Here is a 14,210-nt window from a genome sequence, read left to right on the forward strand (position 1 = left end):
GAACCAGTTCAGCCAAGTAGAACAGCAGAGAACAAATTTACACATGGCTGCCTTTCCACTTAAAAAAAAATATCACCAGTCTTACTTACATTATTTTTATAAATAACTCAAGGCAACAAACATCCAATATTCCTTCTTCTTCCTATTTTCTCCATAACAACCCTGTGAGAAAGGCCACGTGGAGAGAGAGAGAGAGAGATGACTGGCTCAAGGTCACCCAGCTATCATTCATGGCCAAGATGAAGCTAGGACTCTCAATCTCCTGCTTCTAGTGTGGTTACCTTTAATTACTTTCCAACTTTTAACAGGATGAAATACTGAAGCAATATGCAGAATAGATATATATGTCTTTAAGATATTTATTAAAAAGATGATAGTCCAAATATTCTAGCACTTTCAAAACCCTCTGTAAGGACGGTCAATTTTTGGTTATTATGGATGTTCTTTGAGGACATGAAGGCTGGACCGGTGTAGTCTTTTAACAGTGATCTTTTTTTCATTAAAAAAAATCAGGACGATTTCTGAAGATAGCGGCTTAAGGGCATCCTCTGTTCGCAGAACAAGACAATGCCTGCGTCAGACAGGGACTACTTCCTCCCTCTTGTGCAGGTTCCTGGGGGTGGGGAGGGGAAAGGCACCTGCTGTTCCCTGAGACCATACTTCACTCTTGAGGCCATACATACTTCACTCTTCTCAGACCAAAAGGCAGATTGAATTCTTCCTTACATCTCTCGCCTTGTTGGCCTGCCTTAGTACCTAATTTGTACCAGGAAAGTTCTTATCTGCATGGGAGATAATTCAATGTGGGCTGGGTCTAGACGAGTGTCTGATTGCCGTTCCGCTGCTATCTCTATGAATAGGAAGAGAATGAGAAAGAGTGATTGAATACCAATATGACATTTAGAAGGAACAAGAAAGGCAATGACTTATTGAGAGACAATGGGATTTACAGTATTATTTCTGCCAAAAAAGTTCATTTGTAGCTTATAGTTACAGTGGTACCTCTACCTAAGAACGCCTCTACTTACAAACTTTTCTAGATAAGAACCGGGTATTCAAGATTTTTTTGCCTCTTCTCAAGAACCATTTTCCACTTACAAACCTGAGCCTCCAAAACTGTAACCGGTAAAGGCAGGGGGGCCTCTCTAGGAATCTCCTTGGAGGAAACAGGGCCGGAAAAGGCGTGGAGAAGCCTCTGTGGGACCTCTCTAAGAATCTCCTTGGAGGAAACAGGGCCGGAAAAGGCAGGGAGAAGCCTCCGTGTGGCTTCTCCTGGAATCTCCTAAGAGGAAACAGGGCCCCCACCCTCCCTGTGGTTTCCCCAATCGCACATATTATTTGCTTTTACATTGATTCGTATGGGAAAAATTGCTTCTTCTTACAAACTTTTCTACTTAAGAACCTGGTCACGGAATGAATTAAGTTCGTAAGTAGAGGTACCACTGTAATGGCAAATTCTTGCCTAGTCATACAAAATGCAGACTTTGTGGGTAGGCTAGAGAGGCCAGTGGGGCTCTGGAAAAGCTGCCAGGCATAAATTTTGAATCAAGATAAGAGGTTAGTCTATGTAGAACTAATTGCAGGTTATAGAAATAGAGCAGGTCCCTTGGAGTAGCTTAGCAGTGCAACTCAATTACACTAAATACGTTAGGATAAAAAAGGACTGAAAGCACCAGTTTCTTTGAAGCAATAGAGCAGGAGTGTCAAACTGGTGGCCCGGATGCATTGCGCCATGCCCACCCCAGCTCCACGAATGGAAAAAAGTCACATGACGGCAACGGTACGCAGCGAGTTTGACTCCCGTGCAATAGCGATTACTTACAAACAGATCTGTAATTCTGCTTCAACCCTCACCTTGAGGTGACTGCCAGATGAGCCTGCTCATATTCTCCCGCTTCTGATTTGCCGACAAGTTCATCTCTTGCACAGAGATGATGTTGAAGGAAGAGAACAAATTCTGGCCACGTGGATAAAAACAAAGAATCGAGATTGGGATTTTGGCTCCAGTTGGCTCTCAATGCTACACTCAGGTTCTCTTCATCCTCCTGACCCACCCAACTAAGTCTCGATTTTCAATTCTGGTTTTCAACTAGTATCAACTCGAACCCCCTCTCCTGTTTATATGCTGTGTGCCCTGTAAATCTAATAAGAAAGTGAGACACTAGCCAGGAATTCCCTTATTTAGATCTCAACTGGGTGATGAATACCACAAGCAATTGTATTATCTGCAGGATCGACATACTGATGCTTCCCTACCTGATACGTTTGTTGAAATTCAGGTAAAATACTAAGTAAAGGATACTGACGTTTAAGAAATTACCCATGTTGGTGGTAGTTTAGCCCAGCTAAATGACAAGAGAACAGTTCACGCTTTTACTGATTGGATTCTCTCTAATAAGAAACTTACCAGCAAGTTAATGGCAACTGGCAAGGAGCCATTGACCGCCTCTCCATATTCAAATTGATGCTCTAGTCGAATAAGAACAGCATCAGGCTCCCACTGGGCCAACGTCAGCAAGTGTACATTCAAAGGAAGGGCATACCGGAGAGCAGAAAACTGAGGATTGAGAGAGAAAGTATTGGACTATCAAACATATTATCCCTGCAAAGGCCCAATGTTGGATAATGTCATCGACCTATAAAATATAAACATTCAACACAAAAAAGGAATGCCATTGGATGCTAAACAATATGCAAATTATGAAAAGCAGGAGAGGATAAAAGTTAAAGCTCTGCTTTCACTGAAAGAGGCATCATGGGCCAGTCCTTCGCTGTTTCTAGGGCAGCCTGGTTGGGTCAGACCTAAGCATTTAATAAAAGTTAAACTTACATTTAAAAACTAATGGAGCTTTGGAATTTGGAAGCGTGCAAAATTCTTTAAAACAGCCATGTATTTTGCCTTAGATTGTGCAATCATACATTGTAGCTGCTGCATAGGCCCTGGAAAAGATGCTGCTACTTTTAAACCATTGCAGAAAAGTTCTAAAACTCAAATGTCCTTGGAATGCTTTGCACTCTAAACCCCACAAAATTAAAATAATCTTAGAAATACCATCCACTGTTTGTTTCAAAAGTATTTTGACTACTAATAAATAAGGCTTGGGATGTTGGTCCTTTTTTCTTTCCCTCACCTCCTTGACAATGTCATGACTATCTGGTGTCAACACCACCTGTGGCGCCATGTACTCTTGCTGGGCCCACAGCCGGTGCTGCTCAGCTGATGATTCTGTTGTGTCTAAGAATAGAAGGTGACGACCTCGCACCACTATTCCATTGTGATATTCACCGGGTTCCAGTAATGGCTCTTGTACACCCCGGTTGTCGTCATGTAGCAGCCTTCGATGTACCTGAAAGCAACACACACACAAACATAGAAACATAGAAGACTGACGGCAGAAAAAGACCTCATAGTCCATCTACTATTTTCTGTATTTTATCTTAGGATGGATATATGTTTATCCCAGGCATGTTTAAATTCAGTTACTGTGGATTTACCAACCACGTCTGCTGGAAGTTTGTTCCAAGGATCTACTACTCTTTCAGTAAAATAATATTTTCTCATGTTGCTTTTGATCTTTTCCCCAACTAACTTCAGATTGTGTCCCCTTGTTCTTGTGGAAAGAAGTGGAAAGAAGAAGAATGACAGGACAAGCATTAGAATTCAGTTTGTTGATGTCTTAAAAGGCCTGGTGCTGTGGGATGGATACAGTATGTCTTTTGAAGATGCCGGGGAAAAAAAAATTTGTTTAAGTAACTTAAAAACTGGTTTACACTAACTCGTTTAACCACTAGTCTTGCTACAGTTTCACAAGAGTTTTTCTTCCGGTTGTAAACTTCTCACTACTTTGGCACTGCTGATCTCCTTAACCTCAATTTCCTGGTCTTACATTCTTTCATCTATTGCAGGGGTGTCAAACTCGATATTATCCAAGGGCCATTTGACCTTCCGGAGGGGTGTGGCCAGCTTGTGATCACTCGTGTCAGGGGCGCCTGTGGTTTTCAGCTCCATTTTTGACTGTGATGGCTTCCTGCAACTCTGCCAGCAAAAACGGAGCTCGGGAGGGGCCTCCTGTGCCCCCCCCCCCACCGAGCTCTGCTTTCACTGAAAGAGGCATCATGGGCCAGTCCTTCGCTGTTTCTAGGGCAGCCTGGTTGGGTCAGACCTAAGCATCACCCAGGCCGGATCCGGCACCCAGGCCTTGAATTTTATACCGCCGATCTATTGAAACTGACGCTTCTGATTTGGGGGGGTGGTAATGTTTTAGATGAAGTGCTCAGCTTCCCCAAGTATCAAGGAGAGAAGTTGGTTCCCACAGTTGTAACTGGAATCAATTACAGAAAGTACTTGTCCTCTCTGTTGCTCTACCAACCTGCTACACTTACCATAAGTTCAAGAGAGCCGTCAGTGAGGCTACTGCCACCCTGTGAGCGATCTGTCAGCACTGTTAGCTGTGTCTTCTGGTCCTGAAATGGGGGGGAAAAGATTGCATAGTCCTGGTTGCATGCCTGAACAAACCTCACCCTATAGAGATGCTGCAGAATTACAGGCGACCCCATCACTGCAGGATTCAACCTACGTTATTTATTTATTTATTTTATTTATTCGATTTTTATGCCGCCCTTCTCCTTAGACTCAGGGCGGCTTACAAAATGTTAGCAATAGCACTTTTTAACAGAGCTAGGCTATTGCCCCCACAATCCTGGTCCTCATTTCACCCACCTCGGAAGGATGGAAGGCTGAGTCAACCTTGAGCCGGTGATGAGATCTGAACCGCTGACCTTCAGATCTATAGTCAGCTTCAGTGGCCTGCAGTACAGCACTCTACCTGCTGCGCCACCCCGGCTCAGTTGTTAGACAAAAACCTACCAATATTATTCCATAGCTATGCTTGTGGGGGCAAGTATTCCTATAGCAGACCAAGAACAACCAAAGCTGCCAGGAATCGTGGGATGTTATTACCTTGATGAAGATACGAGTATTCACAGGGTAGTAATTGCCGGCTGCTGGCTCAGTTTGGCTCAGATTCCATGTGAACCTGTAATCACGCCTTCTCAGAGAATGAAAGAGAGCAAATTAACTTTCTGATTTCCTTCGTCCAGCTGAAACTTGCAAAAATCAAGGTGTACCCCCTCCCCAGTTCTTATATATGGAAATGAGAGACAGCGAGGAGGCAAGATGAACAAAAGGGCACTTAGTACAGCCATGACTGGTATTTTAGCTCCCACAAATTTATGTTTGTAATTTTAATCTGACTGGTTGGATAAACTGAGTCACTATACGAGTACAATGCTCAGTCTAGGTACTCTTCCCCGTGCATGGATTTCAACTCGCACAGGGTCATTGCTGAGAATTGGGAGAGTTGAAGGGTGTCCAGAATGGAAATCTATACTGCAGTTTTGTAAACTAAGCTGGTAGCTATACAGTGTTCCCTCGATTTTCACGGGTTCGAACTTTGTGGAAAGTCTATACCACGGTTTTTCAAAAATATTAATTAAAAAATAATTCACGTTTTTTCCTCTATACTACGGTTTTTCCCGCCCGATGACGTTGTATGTCATCGCCAAACTTTCGTCCGCCTTTAATAAATATTTTTTTAAATAAACTTTAATAAATAAACATGGTGAGTAATAATCTAAATGGTTGCTAAGGGAATGGGAAATTGTAATTTAGGGGTTTAAAGTGTTAAGGGAAGGCTTGTGATACTGTTCATAGCCAAAAATAGTGTATTTACTTCCGCGTCGCTACTTCGCGGAAATTCGACTTTTGCAGGCGGTCTCGGAACGCATCCCCCACGAAAATTGAGGGAACACTGTACTTGCAATGTGACTGGCTGCCATCATTTTGGGGAAGGCTGCTATAGAGTAAGCCAGTGTCTCTTTTCATTTGGTTTTCATTTGCTCATACAAGATTGGACAGTAAATAAAGTAACAGTGAAGTCTATTATTTTGCTTAGGGTTACTGAATATGTTGTGGCCAAGCGTTTCAAAACCAGAAATGCCTAGCTAACAGTTTGCACTATAAGCCACTGTATAGTTCTGGCTGCAAGTCAAAGGACTGGTGACTCCTCCTGTTCCTAACTCCATACCTTCTCTCCAGGATCTCACGTCCATTGGAGTCTGTGTAAAAAAGGCCTCCGGTCTGCAGGTTTGTCTCAAAGCGGCTGATTATCTCCTTGCCATAATGATCCCTGGGGAAAGCATGGAATCCAGAATCTTGGGCTAAACATCAACAAATCTCCCCCCCCAAAAAAACCCCTCCCCTCCCAACCATGTTCTGATGCTTACCCTATAGGAATGGGTCCCACTGTCCATTCCAGTTCAACATATGGCTGCCCAGCATAGACGCGCACCACTTGGGAACACCAATTAGAGAAGTTTTGGTACACCTCTTGCACCACTTGAGTCTGCCAAAGAGAGACATAAGACTACCATGATCCTCATTTGGCTTCAGAAGTACACCTGCCCTTTCAGCGGTAGAAGGGCCCAAATTTATTCGACTTCTATGCCGCCGAATCCCAAAGGACTCAGGGCGGCTTACAACAACAGTATGAATACAATAAATAGACACAAAACAGTAAAAGAAATCAAACATTATCTAAGGCTAAAACATTAACAAACTAAAACCCCTTAAAGTTATTATAAGAAATGGTGATCACACTCATATACTGTATATATACACACTGTTGTGGTTAATTCTGGCCCTGCTCCTGCCCCAAGGACTGTGGATGTGGGGGAGACATCCACATGCTGCAGGCCTGTTTTGCCCCTGGTGGAATCTGCTGATGAAGGCTCCTCTGACCAACAAGACATGAGTGACAGGGAGGAGAGTGGGGCAGACAGCTCAGAAGGAAATCCATTATCTAGCTCCTCCTTGGATTCAGAACAAGAGTTAATGATACAGCCACGCATGCGGAGAGCGATGCATAGGCAACAACAACTGAGATTATTATCAAAGAAAATGAGGTCACCTGTGGTTGGGTGGGGCTGTGGTAATTAGTGAGGCTGCTATAAATAGCAGCCTGTGGGTTTGGCCATTGCGGAGGATTATCTGATCGTTGTGTTTCGTGACTGCTTTGCTGACTTTGACCTTTGTGTGCTGACTTTTCCCTGCTTTGAAACTAAACCAGAGCAAAGTGTGTTTCACTTTGTGAAAGAAGAAGGACTGTGAATTTCCTCACAGCTGCAAGCTAAGTATCACAGAACTGATAAGGGACTTGTACAAATTACCAATTTGTTTGGAGACGTGCTCTTTGCTATACAAAAAGAGTGCTCTGCTTATTTGCATTTTCGGTATAAAGAACATTGTTTTGAATTTTCAAACGTGTGTGTGTCTGAAATTGTATCTGTGCATTTTTGGGAGGATTCTACCAGAGAGCTCGACAGAACAGACACCATTCATACAATTGGCCATCGAAGATGTAAATTTATGGCCCCCAGGCCTGCCAGCAAAGCCAGGTCTTCGTGGCCTTGCGAAAGATGAGTTTTGAGAACAGCTTCACACACAAATTACTAGGCACGTTAAGGACTGCTTAGGGTCCCTTTAAACTCAAAAGATTTGAAATCATACAGCGGATGCCACCTTCTGGCAATGAGAGCAGACTTAAGAAAATATTTTAATAAGAAATCAGATTACTCCTATTAAAAACACCTCGGCTCCTGAAAAATGCAAATTCTCATTTAAGATTAATAATTAAAGAATAAAAGCTGGTTTTTATATTAAGCTTTGGTGAACTCAATCCTTCTAGCAGAGGTGGCATTTGTTGGAAATGGTAAAGCATCAGAGGCCAAAAGCTCCCTCAGAGAGATGAGCAGTTCTTAAATATGAAAAAGAAATAAAAATGAAAGGAAATCCCATAAGATTCCACTCATAAAATGGAACTACCGTGTTTCCCCGAAAACAAGACACTGTTTTATATTAATTTTTGCTCCAAAAGTTGTGCTATGTCTTATTTTTGGGGGGTGCCTTATATTTCTCAAATAAGACAAATTCACAGGCAGAAAAACTGACACCCCCAAAGAAAGTGTACCGTACGGTACACTGATTACGGTATGGTACCTGTCAGTATGGCACCCACACACACAAACGACGGCACTTATATGGTACAACAGTATACTTCCGCTATTGCAGCTTCCGGCCACCAGAGGAACTACAGTCTACACACTGTAGTGGAGACTGTAATGGCGGTGAGACAGCAGCAGACTGTGTCTGCTGTACTGGACGGTACAAAGCGATGGAAGGGGCCAGCAGGGGATGCCACATTATTACGGTACCGCCATGAACAGCTTTGAATGGTACCGTATGTTTTTCCACCGTACCGTATGTAAACTTGACTACGCCTTATTTTCGGGGGGTGCCTTATATTAGCAAATTCTGCAAAACCTCTGACATGCCTTACTTTCAGGGTACGTCTTATTTTCGGTGAAACAGGGTAGGCACAGAAAAAAATTAACCTCTATTTTTTAAAGCCCAAAATTATTGGGGCTAGCAATTTTTTGCCTGCCAAAAACGTATATTATCTGAAATGAAAACTGTTGAGAGCCAGACACTATGCCAAGAGGGGCAAATGAGAGATTGGCCCTTTTCTTTCTGGCAATCCTCTCTTTTTCTTCTTAACATTTTGAAGTAGGACAGCACTGAGTGCCGATCAGATTAGATTGCAGAGGGCATAAAAATCCACAAAAGGCTCTCTAATGTAAACAAGCATCCATTTGTGCTCAAATTCCTGCAAATGATAGCATTGTAATAGTGGTGAATTCTAGAATTGCTCTGCCCATAAAATGTTTCTGCCATTCCCTTAGTACATGACAAGTATTACTTTAGATTCTCAAATAAGGTCAAAGAAGCTTTTGCAGGAGCAACTGTGCAGCAATCCTTGCAAACTTTTAGCCTGAGGAAGCCAAGCTCGCTTTGCTTACAGAATATGACGCCTACCGGTTAGTTAGCTTATTAAGAATGTAGGTTAGCAAATTAATATTAGCAAATTGATATAATTGCCAATGTCACAGAATCTGACTTATGGAATATGGTTTGAAAATACAAATAATCCAGGAAGACTATATGATGAAAGTTATACGCCTTTCATGACTACCATCCCTGCTCTTCATGGGTGGGCAGTCTAATTTATCTGGACAAGTTAATCTATTAATTGTGCTCTTCTCACTAAGCAAGTTACTAGGTAACTTTGTTTCTTTTTATATTGCTCCATTCCAATTGGTGGCTTTGAGTGGCAAGCACTAAAAAAGAAGGAAATATCACGAGCATGTGATTGGTACAATTCCATCAAGGGCAAGTCTGAATTTAATTCTCTCCAATCAATCCATTAATCTTTATTACAGTCACAGAGCAACAAAATATTCTCCAAACATTCAATCAGAACCACAGTTCTGCAGAAACTCAGCAGAGGCAGCTGCTTCACAGCAGTGGATGATAATAATAATAATTAATAATAATTAGATTTATATGCCGTCCCTCTCTGAAGACTCAATGCAGGTCAAAACTCTTGGGGATGGGATCCTCAGCAGGACTTACCTCCTGGATTACTGGGCAAACAGATAAATTTCGAGCAGATGACTTTGAGCTTTTCCTACCTTTATTTGATAGACGCGAACATTCTGGGCAATGGGCAGGGCCTTGGAGGTGTTAGGACGGAAGATGTAGGCTCCAGACGGCTGTGAATATGCTCCACCACTGGCATTATACCTGGAGAAGTCAGCCAAGAGAAGGACATAAAGACCATCATGTGTGCAATAGCAGAAAAAGAACTCATTAACTAATCCCAGCAGAGGATAAGGAATGCCAAGCCATCCTAAAAAATGCTTTGCCACCAGCCACCATAGGAAATAAAGCAGACATTCACTTCTTCAGGCACAAAGTAATCCAACCCACCAGAGGAAGCTTTGGAAAAGCGGTAAGGAGATTTTCTTGTCTAAATTTCGGATCTCCTTCATCAGACCTGTGTTGGAATCAAACAGAACTTGCAGATGCTGGAACAGAAACACACCAAATATTATATCAGAGATGCCATAAAGAACAGCTGTTTGGATTTTTTGTCTGAATGGTTGCAAATTAAGAAGACTAACCAGGACTATCCATTTTCAATTTTTTTTGCTACTTTCTTTCTCCTCTATAGAAATAGGAACATTTTGAGCATCTCTTTTTATTTGCTATCTAATATTTGACAAGATAATTTTAAGTACAGTGATACCTTGTCTTACAAACTTAATTGGTTCCAGGACAAGGTTCGTAAGGTGAAAAGTTCGTAAGATGAAACAATGTTTCCCATAGGAATCAATGTAAAAGCACATAATGCGTGCAAATCCTTCAGGAAAATCCCAAACTTTAGAAGGGAGGCGAACAGAGGGCAGGGAGGAGCAGCGAAAGGGGGTGGGTGGAAGAAGCAAGGCTAGGCTAAAGGGTGAGTGGGAAGGAAGAAAGGCAAGGGGGGTGCCCCTCCCTTTTCTTTCTTCAAAAGACACCCTTTCAGTGCCTCTGCAAGCACTCCAGTTCTCCTAGCTTTGTTAATGCAAACTCTTTCCCTCTTCAAGCCGCCCCTCCCTTTTCTTTCTTCAAAAAAGAAAAAAAAAGAAACCACTTCATCCCAGCAGCAGCGGCTTGTGTTCGTAAGGTGAAAATAGTTCGGAAGAAGAAGCAAAAAAATCTTAAACACCGGGTTCGTATCTCAAAAATTTTGTTAGAAGAGGCGTTCGTAAGACGAGGTACCACTGTATTTTCCTTGATTTTACTTTTAAGGACTGTTCCGTCCTCACATCTCTAGTGCAGGGAAAATACACCAATCAAATGACAAAGGGAAGATCAGCCTGTACCTCATTCTCAATCGACGGTGTAAAATGGGCCGCAGCAGGCTGAGGACGCAGCAGGCTTTTCAATGGCCTGGGATATACTGAATTCCTGCCAGACAACCGGGAAACGGAATAGATCCTGTAGCCTAATGGTGGGAGAGATGCCTGGAATACCAGTTCATTGATGGCACTGCCTCGGTTATGCCGCACAGCACGGGTGAAACTTGATACAGGGATGATCTGGCAAGGAAAAAGTAAGATTGGTGGGTTTTTTAAAGATAATTTCATAAGAAATTGATTACTAATACTTCAGATCAACCCAGCAGAATAAACCCTCCCACTTACCCCAACCTTGTTCAGAGCAGAATAATTTGGCATGCATTTCCTTTCACTCCTTGGAGCAACAGGAGCCTGGATCTCTCAATTGATATTACAGGACTTTCTTCAAGGCTTTCATTTCACACAAAGATAGATTAACACTTAAACCAGCACGGAACAGAATGCAGGCAAGACTTTGTCTAATCCATAAATATTCTCAATTGATCAGTTAGTTTTGTCGCACTCTCTGCGCAGTTACAACCATCAGCATTATTGTTCCCAATAATCTGAGTCCTCATTTTACTGACCTGGGAAGGATGAAAGACTTGAATTGACCTTGAACCAGTCAGAACTGAACTCCTGCCAGTGGGCAGAGTTTGCCTACAATACTGCATTCAAATCACTGCGTCACCACAGCTTGTGGATACACATTTTAACAAATCACAGCTATTTGGGTAACCATTTTAACAGATAAATAACTAAGACACTAAAGGCACTGTGGTGATGGAGAGCAAGCCATTGACTCATAAATACTTCCTTGTGGAGCCTTAAGAGTCCCACTAATTGACACCTGGGGGTTGGAAGAATGGCCCACCGGAGTTCACAGTAATGCCTAAAACTCTCCAAACCAACACTTCCTACCTCATTCAAAATATTCTGACCGTCAGGAGCTACAACCGAATAATGGCTTCCGTTCACAGGCAGTCGGATATTCCAATTCACAGAACGGGCCAGAGGGTTATAGATGATAACTCGGAACTGCAACAGTAATGAAGAAATAGGTTGAGCAAGGGAAGGCCTAACAGCAGATGCCAAGGAGTCTATTTATTTGTTGGTTGGTTGGTTTATACTTATCTACCATTATATAACTTACATACCATCCCAGTTGATCAACTCCAAGCTCTCTAAGAGTCCTTAAGGCTCAGGAGTGACCTAGGAGGCTCTAGATTTCAAACCTTGCACAAGATGAAAGATGAGAAGCACTATGGTTCCTTACAGCGGGGGTAGCTTCAGTTAGTGGGCAGGCACTGATGTTGAGGTAGGTGCAATAGATGAAGTTTTCGGTGCTGCCGAGAAGATTGGCAAAGGCATTACTCATCACAATCTGCCAAGTCAGGGGAAGAAAAAGAAAAAGCAGTTAAGTTCTCTACTCCTGCCAGAAAGTTATGTGTGTACAGACGCATCACTGCGGGGAGAACCGGTGAAGCTCTTATGGAAAAGTCTTGGATTCAAAGCCACTTCAAGAGCAAATCAAACACCGACAAGAAGAAAAATAAAAGTGGCATTCACATTTCCCTCTATGTCACGGGTTCCCAACCTCGGCAACTTTAAGACTTGTGGACTTCAACTCTTAGAGTTCCTCAGAGTTGAAGTCCGCAAGTCTTAAAGTTGCCAAGGTTGGAGACTCTGCTCTATGGCATCATGGGCAACGTTAGGCTACAAAAAACCAAGTCAATGTCCATTGCAAAAAATAGCTGTGAAAAATTCCCCCTTTGGAGTCAATTGCATATAGGAATATCCCATGGTCTTCTGCATTCTTAACATGGAAGATTCCTTTAAGCGACATACGGCAGCTATCACAATAAAGGGATTGTGGTGTGGCCAGGTATACTTGCCCCAAATCAGTCAAGGACTCTCAGCCCTTGACATGTGAAAATCAAACATTTTTGCAGCCACAGAAAGTGCTCGTGCCCATACATATGCGATGGGAGAGAAATAGTGGGGTGGTGGAGGGGTGAATGTTGCTGGTTCATGAACAAACCTGGCAGGCATCCCAACCAATAGACAACTGTTTGGCATAGTCATTGGTCACATGCTGCTTTGCTGTGCCAGTCACTGCATCATGATGCTGAGCAACGGCCATGGCCTGACCTATAAGAAAAAGACCATAGGTATCACATGGTAAAATTATGGGGTCCCTAGAGAGTTGGGTGCTATGGAAATGGCCACTGTTTTTATTCTTGGCTTGTACCCCTGCCTAACCGAGGTGCCATTGGCAAGAGCATCTCTTCCTAATTGGTCTGATGGTCATCACGCCAACTGTCATTCTCTTAATAAAAAAAGCTCATGGTGAAAGCCAGTGTTCCCTCTAATTTTTTTTGGGGGGGGGCGGAAAAGTATAGTGTCTGAGCGGCAGTCCCTTTGGGACTGGGCGGCATAGAAATATTAAATAAATAAATAAACAAATAAACAAACAAACAAATAAAAAACCCACCCTGTTTTGCCTCAGAGAATTTCAAAATAAAATACTGTACTTTGTGTCTATAACAGTGAGCTCATAATAGGGCAACTCTATCAATATCAAAATGCCACTTAAATAGTTGAGCTAGTTTCAAACTAGATTTTGATTTTCTTTCTCTCTTCCTTACTCCCATTCTTTTTATTTCTCTTTTCCTTCCTCTCTTTTTTCTATCTGTTTCTCTCTCTTCCTCTCTCTCTCCTTCCCTCTCACTCTTTCCCTCTCGGCTTCTGGGCAGGTTTGGAAAACTCTGAGTTGATGATGATTTTTACGTGAGCGATTGCTCACTGCTCAACTATGGTGAAAGCCCTGGTCAGCTGTCAAGGAGCACACATACATACGCAGCACAGAACTGTTAGCGTTGCCGTAAGGCCCGAAGTTTGCTTTTGTGCCAACTAGCACTTCCAATTGGTTGCAGATCTGCAAAAAAAAAAAACACAGAAAAAAAACACTGAATCAGAGAACCACAAAGCACCAGGATACATTCTATTTAGAAAACATGAAGGCTACCAACCTGCAGGAAGTTGTTACTGAGGCGTTCGTAGCGTTTGAAAGCTGGTCGGCTGGTGAAGTAGCCTGTCCAGAACTGATGGGGACCATCAGCGTATGGGAAGAAGTCATCGTATTTTATAGACCTGTTCAAAATAAGATTGGTTAACCAAAATCCAATTTTGGATGTAGAATGCCAACCTTCTCCTAGTTTCAGAATATTCTTGAACTGATCAGTAGTACAAAGAAGCAGCAACATCACCTGAGTGAAATTCATCTTCAGTGATGTTTCTTCTTATCATGATACTTTAAGATGAAAAAAAAAACATTGAGAGACCTAACGTCTGTCTTAGTATTCTTTTCT

General features: G+C 42.5%; 1 protein-coding gene across 4 annotated transcripts in view; it reads right to left on the reverse strand.

The window, feature by feature from the left end:
• Nucleotides 1-345: 345 nt before the first annotated feature.
• Nucleotides 346-14,210, reverse strand: part of MAN2B1 (mannosidase alpha class 2B member 1) — a 42,280-nt gene continuing 28,415 nt past the window's right edge. For all 4 annotated transcript variants that reach the window (XM_070739530.1, XM_070739531.1, XM_070739532.1 and 1 more), the window contains 16 exons: nucleotides 13,872-13,992; nucleotides 13,699-13,777; nucleotides 12,881-12,990; nucleotides 12,116-12,223; nucleotides 11,761-11,877; nucleotides 10,825-11,040; nucleotides 9,887-9,984; nucleotides 9,589-9,700; nucleotides 6,286-6,404; nucleotides 6,087-6,188; nucleotides 4,961-5,048; nucleotides 4,384-4,464; nucleotides 3,132-3,347; nucleotides 2,408-2,557; nucleotides 1,855-1,957; nucleotides 346-850 (listed from right to left, as the gene is read on the reverse strand). In XM_070739530.1, coding sequence (XP_070595631.1) covers nucleotides 750-850; nucleotides 1,855-1,957; nucleotides 2,408-2,557; nucleotides 3,132-3,347; nucleotides 4,384-4,464; nucleotides 4,961-5,048; nucleotides 6,087-6,188; nucleotides 6,286-6,404; nucleotides 9,589-9,700; nucleotides 9,887-9,984; nucleotides 10,825-11,040; nucleotides 11,761-11,877; nucleotides 12,116-12,223; nucleotides 12,881-12,990; nucleotides 13,699-13,777; nucleotides 13,872-13,992 — 1,921 coding nt within the window. In that variant the 3' untranslated portion in view covers nucleotides 346-749. The remainder of the gene's footprint in view (nucleotides 851-1,854; nucleotides 1,958-2,407; nucleotides 2,558-3,131; nucleotides 3,348-4,383; nucleotides 4,465-4,960; nucleotides 5,049-6,086; nucleotides 6,189-6,285; nucleotides 6,405-9,588; nucleotides 9,701-9,886; nucleotides 9,985-10,824; nucleotides 11,041-11,760; nucleotides 11,878-12,115; nucleotides 12,224-12,880; nucleotides 12,991-13,698; nucleotides 13,778-13,871; nucleotides 13,993-14,210) is intronic.

Source organism: Erythrolamprus reginae, chromosome 2 (assembly GCF_031021105.1).
Source record: "Erythrolamprus reginae isolate rEryReg1 chromosome 2, rEryReg1.hap1, whole genome shotgun sequence".
Taxonomy (NCBI): Eukaryota; Metazoa; Chordata; class Lepidosauria; order Squamata; family Dipsadidae; genus Erythrolamprus; species Erythrolamprus reginae.